Source organism: Mytilus californianus, unplaced genomic scaffold (assembly GCF_021869535.1).
Source record: "Mytilus californianus isolate M0D057914Y unplaced genomic scaffold, xbMytCali1.0.p SCAF_9, whole genome shotgun sequence".
NCBI lineage: Eukaryota > Metazoa > Mollusca > Bivalvia > Mytilida > Mytilidae > Mytilus > Mytilus californianus.
Genome location: NW_026262745.1, coordinates 87158128 through 87168354, shown reverse-complemented (window position 1 = coordinate 87168354; position 10227 = coordinate 87158128). Strand labels below are relative to the sequence as shown.

Below are 10227 nucleotides of genomic sequence, written 5' to 3'. Positions count from 1 at the left end.
TATTTTTGCATTATTTGGGATTGCAATCAATAAAACATGTATATAATGACTTGTTTATGGTAAAAAAATAGCTCTTGTTCAAATAATCCTATGAATTTTCAAGTTTTATTGGTTTTCATATGATAGCCTTTTACAATCTAGGTAATTGGTATATACTCATATAAGAATTCCAAAATCTCACTGTACATGCAATTTTGAACCAGTTTAGCAAGTTATCCAGCTGAAAAATATATAAATTGCTCTTTATAATCTATGTTGTACCACAGAAGTATGGTTTGTACCAAAAATGTCCCTTTTCCAATTTGAAGAAAAAAGGGGGGACAATTTTCTCAATTATGTCTTAGGTTTGGTCTAATATATTTTTATCAAATGAACAAACTCTGGTAAAATATGACTATTGGTAAAAACATTGTTTTCCTAACAGAAATTATTAGATACAACAATGATATTGAGAATAAAATAAGTATATTGGCCATTTATAATATCCATATTCAGTTTTCTTTGAATAACCTATATGTTACTACCAGTCCAATTTGAGCTTAAAATTAGTAAAATAGTATTTGAATTTAAGCTTTATGTGTTTTTTATTGCTTGAAATAGATCATAGAATGAAATAAAGTGATGCTGAAGTCAGTATAGCAAGTTTGGTTCTGTTATAGGTGTAACACCACTAATTAGGCCCGGCCAGAAAGCACATACCAGAAAGTAGTACATATTTAACACAAAATAGTTCCTACGCATGAGTGTAACTTTCAAAATATGTAGAATATTTAGGTATTGTTGGTATCAAATGAAAGCTGAATGACTGGTGATCATTGTAGAACACTTTTTGACTTATAATTTTGAATATTAAAAAGACTGCACCAAATTTTATAAAGTGGGTATTTTTTGCCTGTATATCAGAACTGAAGTACCTGTTTTGGTACATCCGACGTTCCGGGAACCAGATCTTTCTTATATGCCATTAAAGGTATGTTGATTTTTCCAGTACAAGACACCATAAAGTGTTGCTTTGACATGCAATGATTGTCACTTTATTTGAACTTGAAACAAAAGAGCTGTGTCTGCTTGAAATTGAGGAATTAAACATAGAAAGCAATGGGGCCATGAATTATTGGTGTACTTCCTGTATTGAAATTGACTTTCGGTTATATCAGGTTTTCAACCTTTGTACAGTAATACGTTACAATAACAACATGGACGATGATGAAATGCTTTATCATTTAAATCTTTCGTAACTATAGGGCAAAATATAAGCATACAAAGTAACTGTTGATCCAAATTTTAGCTGAAAACCATTTTTAATGTTTATGCTAGTCTGAAATAAATGCTTTTTAAGGTCAGGTAAAATGTAAATGATCTTATACAACATCGATGTTCTTAACGATTATAGAAGAGAGTGTGGTATAATATAGCGAATGGACATAATCAGTGTTCGTTCTAAAAAATAATAAATGGCGGAACTTCAAAATCGAATGTTTGTAGTTGCGAGTTACGAATATCAAAATGAATACACCGGAATCAACTGAGGATTAAATAGCAATTACTCAATCACTAAATGTATATATATGTAAAAATGAGAATGTACAAAAACAAAAAACAACAACCCGACCAAAGAGCAGGAAAGACCCGAAAGCCACCGATGGGGTCTTCAACACAGCAATAAAATTCTGCCACAGGAGACGGAATTCAGTTGACCTCGAAACAAAAATGTGAACTAGTACAGTGAAAATGGACGTCACATTAACCTCCGAAATATATAAATGAACTGAAAATTAAAAAAAAACAACATACAAGTCTAGCAAAGGGTAGAAGCTCCTGACTTGAGACAGGCACAGAAACGCAGCGGGTTTTAGCCTGTTTTGTGTTATCCCAACCCTACCCTGATACCTCTAGCCCATGTATGATAAACAAACACAAAGCAATACGCAGAGTAAAACTTGGTTAAAAAGAAGTCCGAATCCGATGCCAAAATTCAATGTGTTTGTTTAGGGGAGATGAATTTGGGTTACACCATGATAAACGTGTAAGTAATGTTCCTTATTCACTAAAACATTACATGCATACACATGTATACTTGCTTTTATTAATTTTTTTACCTAATACTTGTAATTATGAACATCGTTTTGTATCATATGCTTGCAATCGTTTTTTTCTTAATAACTGATAAAGCCGACCGTGCAAACCCACATGGGTAATCAAGGTTGTTTAAAACCACCCTTATTAAAGAATGATAAAACGTAATTTTAGATTTTGAAATATTTTATTAAACATAAAAAAAAAACATAAATATTAGTTTAGTAGAAATAAAACTCTGTCAAGTTTGCGTTGCTTTGGCTATTTTCAAACTATTTTGAATTTTCTGTTTGCTGAGTTTTGAATAAACAACTACAGATCTAATATACTTGTCTCTCTTGTTGTCTAAAACCAAAAGGAATAACACCTACAATGCACTTTTTAACACGCTTATTTTCCTTTCGTTGACTTGACTAAATTAAGCGCAAGTAAACAGCGGCAAAAATATTGATTTCATTTTTTCAGATTATTTTATATTCTTTCAGAGCTGAAATGGCTATACCGAATAAAAAAATAATGTCATTTTAACGCTCGTATATGAAGTACATGGAAATTCAATATTCATTATTCATTCATCAATCAGTTTCATATTATTCATATTATCTTTACCATATCTGAACAAAGGAAACAGGTAATACTAATTTTCAAAATTGAATATAGTCAATCCACTTAAAAGCAACGAAAACGCTTGTCAAGTTTAAATAGTGACCTTTAAAAACACATGGTACTGCAAAAAATGCACATCTAGGTAATTAAACAAACAAAAGCTTTAAAAAATCAATAAATGATCCACTTCTCTAATACTAATTAAACTTTAGGGAATCAACTCCTTTAAACATTGTACACTATTTGTTTTTGTGTATTTCATATTAGATATTAAAGAGTTTTGCATAACTTGGTTCGAAACAGTAATTATTTGCAATGATATAATAAGTAAAAGCGGCTTCTACAATCTGTTCTGTAAATTGTAGTCAACTGTTTTTAATTCAATATTATCGCCGATTATCTAATACTATAACTGGTTTTTGATATTCTAAATTTCGAATCTCCTGAATCAACGATTCTCTCATTCGATGCATTTCTAGTCGTAAATCCTTTATATCTTGCTGGGTAGGTGTCGAGTCGATTTCTTTAAGTATGTCCCTGTAAAAATGTATAAATCATTACAAATCGAATGTTAACATGTATGTGAGGAAAAATAATATTATATAACTCTAATCACACGATGAGTTATCAAAGCACCAAAATGTGTATTCATAACTTTGAGTTTTTGAGTGTTAAAAACTATTTGTAACAAATAAATAGTACGATATGTTTTACATAATATGGTTTTGAACACAGATTTCAATATGGGGATATGTACAGACATACAACCTTGATATACATAAATTTTACGTTTGACAGTTCATTAAAAATGTTTGGTTTTATTAATACAATGTCATTTTATACTGTTGTCTTAAAGGTTATGTTATCGACTTCAGTTATATCGATAGATAACTTGATTTTGCATGTATTGATGTTCGATATTGAATTTTCTGATTTATTATTTAACTAAATAGGCTGAAATGGATAAACCAGAGGAATAAAACTTCCACGTTTCGTTTAAAGCAATAGCATGGTTCTGTGAATGTCCAAATGCATTAATCTTACAAAAAAACATGTCGGTGTTTCATCCCGTTTATGTGCGTATCACGAAGTGAACAAGACGTTTATTTCAAATTTGAAACTGTATTTCGACTGTAAAACATCAGAACAAGCTGGAAATCGTCAAATGACATAGACATATATTCACATCATGTACAATATTTTACAAAGTGTTACTCGGTTTTACGATGATGTAGTGTCATTGAAATCGACCAACAAATCTCTTGGTCATTCAAATAGGTAATTTTTGGTCATAAAGCCTCTAACGTTCATTCATTTTTATACCTCCATGGCTTTCTATTGTGCTCATCTGAGCATAATTGCTGATGTAGATTTATACATTAAGAGCTTGAGAGGCATTGGATATATATATGTATGTGTTAGTCAAATGCGTTTTATTAAAATATACTTTTTCACCCTTTTGGTCTTTTAGAAAATGTTGTTTGTGCTGTATTTAGACCCCTCTAACAAACAATTTGTTTTGCATGCACACGTATAAAAATTGCGGTTTTTATCCAACGCAATCATAGGTTTGAACGTTGTTATCAATTTAGACTTGTTTATATTTTTTCGTTTGGGCTTGTTTTATATTTGCCTTCGGGTTTATATGATCCGTTCATCCTATTTTGACTCCTCAAAATTCAAGAGTCTATCCTAAATTGAGGTAAATTGTACGGATTTCCAAATACCGTTTCGATTCCTAACATCACTGAAAAGACATTATTTGTCGAAATCCAGATATGGTGTACAAAAACCTTTGCACATTTTGTTTGCGGTATATCATCTTTTCCGCAAGTTTATTGTTTTCTGTTTAGTGTTAAATTTATAATTCAGATCCATTTATTACATCGGTGATCCGTTTTTTTGGCAATCGCCAATGGCAGTCAGCAGGGTTTAAGAACATTTGTTTTTCGACCTGTTTTGCATGCACACGTATAAAAATTGCGGTTGTTATCCAACGCAATCAAAGGTTTGAACGTTGTTTTCAATTTAAACTTGTATATATATACCGCAAGTTTATTGTTTTCTGTTTTGTAATAATTTATTATAAGATCCATTTTATAAAATCTGGTGATCCGTTTATTTGGCAATCGCCAATGGCAGTCAGCAGGGTTTAAGAACATCAGTTGTTCGACCTGTTAGTCAAATGCGTTTTGCTAAAATATACTTTTTCACTTTTTTGGTCTTTTGGAAAATGTTGTTTGTGCTGTATTTATACCCCTCTACTAAGAAATTTGTTTTGCATGCACGCGTATAAAAATTGCGGTTTTTATCCAACGCAATCATAGGTTTGAACGTTGTTTTCAATTTAAACTTGTTGTATATATATGGTGTTTATTTCATTTGCCGGCATCCCATATAGTAAATTGGTATAATATTCAGTTATGCTCAAAATCAAAAGAATACGTTTGCATGAACCTTGTTATTAGAATAAAAAAAAAAATCTCAATATTATAGACATAACAGGCAAAAAGTAAATTCAAAAATACCGAATTCAAGGAAAATTCAAAACCCTTACCAAATGGCAAATATAAAGCATAATCATTAAAGAATTGAAAACAACTGTCATATTTCAGACTCAATACAGGCATTTTCTTATGTAGAAAATGGGAGATTAAAACTGGTGTAATAGCTTGATAAACCTGTCTTGTACGATAGTCATATAATCTTCCATTATAGTGACAACAATGTGTGAGAAAAAAAACAAGACATAATAAGTAAAAGTGTTAAAGATTTGGGTACAGCAGTCAACATTGTGTTATACTCTTTATCACTATAAAAAGAAACAACTATCTAAAAAAAAACACAAACTGGCATATAGACACTCTATAGACAAAGCATATACTAGGTATCAAAAGTTAAAGACGAGAATACAAAAAATGACCATAGGACAATAACACAATGGCAGAATGTAGAAAAACCGAGCCCGGCCAAAAAGATATCACTAAACATGGATTAGACAGTTAAGGTTAAAACTATATAAATCTCCTGGTTTTTATCAAGACAAATAAAAATAACATTATAACACGTAATTAAGATGATAAAAGGCAATTACTAAAATTATGTCCATGTTAGTTTAAAAACAAATGTAGACTAAAGGAATATAAGAATTAAAAATACAAAAAGTTATAATTATAAAATCTTAATCAGACAGAACTTTGATTCTTAAGGAAATGTATGAAAAACATGGTCCATCAAGAAACAAAAATATGGAAAACAAGAATCCGAGGAACCGACAGGAGTGATAATCTAGATAAAACTATTGATGATTATCTTAAATGCAATAATGAAAGCTAGAAGTCAAGATCGTTTACAATCTTAAATAGATACATGTGTCTCAACAGTAGACCTTCCCCTAGCTAACCTCGTTACCATTGATAACTTTCCTAAGGTCCATATATTACTCAATCACACACAAATTACTAACTTTATATTGTTTGCAATACCTTATCTACAATGTGACCTTGTAAGTTACTAATACTTGGTGATGAGGTTTTGATAAGTATTACATGTTTGAAATTGTTTGGATATTCTGTTTGCGTTCAACAGGTGAAGTGAATTTCATAATCCTTCAAACTTGTCTAATAAACTGTATCTAACCAATTTAGTTGACGTTTTTGCCTTCGCATCACGGTGCGGAGCTATTAGTTTCAGACGATATACACGCCATCTTGAAATAATTACTTATCACAATTATATTCTGATTGGTTGCTTTATGATGCGGCTGAGATATAAAGAATATCAGACTCTTTTTGTCTCATGATAAGACATCAAATGCCGGAAAATTAACTATGTGTATTTCAGTTCCCATCGACTGTCAATAATTCATGTTCGTTTTATAATGCATATATTGCACACTGAAATTCAACATTGAAAATATCAATTATTTTATACGTGTTTATTTGCTTTGTTAATCTGCAATATGCACAATTTGTTTTGCTAACCAATGTTCCTATACAATGTTTACAAAAATGCATTATCTGTATTTTATAACTTCTGCCATTAAATGCACACCCCAGAGCGGCACACCTCCAGAGTCGTGTCTATTTGTAAATGTTATAATTTGTGAACAAAATTTTTGAGGCATGGGTGTTTAATGCACACTCTTAAAGTAGAACATCATCATTTTCACTAAAACTAAATATTTATTGTTCAACCTTGTTTCTTATTTATTTCTACTGTTGTAAATATATTTTGGTTGTACAAATCTTTGTTTACACCTTGGTTTTGATTGTTATTGTCTTCACCACTCGAAATCATGTTACTCTTAATCAACATACCTAAACATTTATATATTTCTAAATAAATTATACTAAGAACTAGCAATCAAAATTGCAAGTCAATGACCAGCTGACAGAACTAGAAAACCTAACTCCACAAAAAACATTGACAATTTAACACTGAACAGCCAGTTTAAAATTTCAGAAAAGTTCATCTTAATAGATATACAAAAATTCATATTCCAAGTCTAATACATCCATTTTATATCAATCACTATCTTAAAATACAACATTTCTAATACGAAATCAATAACCACATGCACACATATTAAATAAAATTAGGATAGAGCGAAGCAGTCCACAGATTTTTAGACAGCTCAAACTTGTAAAATAATATGTTTACCTTTCATCTGTCATCATTTTCATTGCATCATATTTATTACGAGTATAGTAAGGTCCGTTCTGTAAAGTTTCGTATGCACTTTTTTCAAGAATATGTAGTTTTTCAATTTCTTCAGGCTTTGCATCATGTACTACAACACAATGTTTATTCATTAATGGTAAAGTGTATTATGAATGTACTTAGTACTTATCAGTTATTCACTATTTTTTACACAATCGTTGTAAATGCCTAATATTTCATTTTGATAATAACCACAAGAAGAAATTTGAATAAAACTGGAAACAGTTTTGACTAAATACGGTGAAAACAAAGCTTCTTCCTGAAAGTCAATACTATACATATATGTATCTTAGAAGAAGACAAAGTTGCATTAGAAAGATATGTGAATGGCCAAGGAGGGCAATACTAGTAATTCGTCATGTCGCACAAAGTCTCGTTTGGTATTTCTACTTAGGCGTTACATCCTCCTGATTGTTCATTGCTCGTTTAGGTATGTTTCTTAAAGTATATTTCGAAACATATGAGAAATAAATATCACATGTTCTCGATGATGAACAAAATAAAATGATGCCAATTAAACGATAGTAGATTACAGTTTGTATACGTTTTCTTGTCAGTTTTCAAGACTTAGTCAGAAATACTTAATAATAAGAGAAAATGCGTTTGTTTTTTTATCATATATTTCTTTTATTAAATACGATCAATGGATTAAGTTGATATATTTATAGTATCACTATCTACCCATAATCAAATAAACGACAAATGCACCGTAGCAACACAAATTGTTTACCTTTATAAACACATTTTTGCATTATTTGCAATGAGACGTACATTAGATGTGATTGATATAACATTCTGATTCATTTAATTGTAAATGCGATTTTACATTACGAATGAAAATATGTATTGTCATCCAATTTTTAATTAAAAAAAAAAAATAATAATAAAAGTTTCATATCGATTAGGTTTGATCAACATTATTGTTTGTTACAGGATTATAAAACTAAGGAGATGTGGTATGATTGCCAATTAAACAGTTATCCAACAAGTTAAAATGAAGTGTATGTAGGCACTTGAAGGATATCGTACGGCTTACTACAATTAAAAAAACATACCGTAAAGTCGGCAACATAACAAATATGAACTAAGTAACGGCCTAATTTATAACAAAACAAACATGTTTGTTCCTGTGATACCCTTTCAAAACTGAACTTATCAGACTAGCAAAATGTATTTGTAATAAAGATTACAAACACATATTTGCATTATTTGCAAAGAGATGTACATTAAATGTAATTGATATAACATTTTGATTCATTCAATTATTAATGCGATTTAACATTACGAATGAGAATATGTGTTGACATCCAATTTCTAATTTAAAACAATATATATATATATATCGATTAGGCTTGATCAACATTATTGTTTGTTACAGGATAATAAAACTAAGGAGATGTGGTATGATTGACAATTAAACAGTTATCCAACAAGTTAAAATGAAGTGTATGTAAGCAGTTGAAGGCTACCGTACGGCTTACAACAATAAGAAAAAAATATACCGTAAAGTCGGCAACATAGCAAATATGAACTAAGTAACGGCCTAATTCATAACAATATAAACATGTTTGTTCCTGTGATACCCTTTCAAAAAGGAACTTACCAGACTAGCAAAATGTATTTGTAATAAAAATAGCATTACAATGCTTTTCAACCTCAAGATATATTGTACAATATTTACCAAAAGCGCCTCCATATTTCGTAGGTCTCTTTATTTTGTAATAACAAAATACAATGATTCTCCATAAGTGTATTACTATTGGTATTGGAAACATTGGTCTGTCGTGGTATTCATATACCAATGCATACATGTGGAATTTATAAATCATTTCAGAATTGTTTTGTACATTTTGGAATGTTTGCCTGTGAAAAAAATGATTAAACGATAATTTTAACATATTGAAAATATTGAACGAACAGTAATTATGATAATTTTCTTTTGCGCAGCCTTGAAATGCTTATATATTACATGTATTAGTGTAAGTAATACTACCAAAGAGTACAATCCGAGTTTATCTTTTGACTATTCTGTTTCAAGTTTCGCAAAAATAAAAAAAAAACCAGTAAACATATCAGTGTAAGTCCCCAAAACAATTTCACAGTTTATTCGATATGTACGCATTAAATACTTACGAAAATATCGCAATAACGATATTGACTAATAGAATATTGGTCAGAACTAGATACACAGCCGGCATAAGCATGTTGAACTGGCTGCTTTCTGGGCATCGATCTATTGTTCCGTTCATGTATAGCTGAGGGTCATTCGTACATTTTGAGGGCTCTGCACCTGAATAATAATAAAAAGCCTTCATATTATTGGACAGCTCATTTGTAACTCGATGGAAATTTCATTTTTGGTATCCCTCTATCCTCGAAATCCACGAAAATTGATATCCAACGAATAATAATACATCCACAGTTTTATAAGTTTCTGGAAGATAGTAAAAGAAAATGAGAAATGGTAAAATTCGTCTTTTACGGGCAATAACTCATATTAACTGCCGTCTTATAGATTTGACTTAAAAGGAAAATAGTAGCAGTTCCACATTTTAAACACGTGTGTTCCCATCAGTATTTCTCTATCAATAGTAGTTTTCAAAGTAATAGACAAACTTTTCTTTTACTCCTATGATCTTTTTTCGCCATGTCTGTCATTTTGGTTGACTTGGTATTTCAAACAATCAAAAGTTTTGTAAACATCTAATTTATACATATGATTATACCAATAAAAAGTCATGTCGACACAAACGAGTCTGACTTTTAGGCTGCTGATATCTTTATAATACAATGTATATGAATCACTTAGTTCATATTAACAGG

At 30.4% G+C, this 10227-nt stretch overlaps 1 protein-coding gene across 1 annotated transcript in view; it reads right to left on the bottom strand.

Annotated features, from left to right (window-relative positions):
* Nucleotides 1-2244: 2244 nt before the first annotated feature.
* The window catches only part of LOC127716641 (transient receptor potential cation channel subfamily M member-like 2), a 78905-nt gene continuing 70922 nt past the window's right edge, over nt 2245-10227 (bottom strand). The window contains exons 29-32 of the mRNA XM_052222881.1: nt 9538-9694; nt 9086-9267; nt 7345-7474; nt 2245-3219 (exon numbers count right to left, since the gene is read on the bottom strand). Coding sequence (XP_052078841.1) covers nt 3069-3219; nt 7345-7474; nt 9086-9267; nt 9538-9694 — 620 coding nt within the window. The 3' untranslated portion in view covers nt 2245-3068. The remainder of the gene's footprint in view (nt 3220-7344; nt 7475-9085; nt 9268-9537; nt 9695-10227) is intronic.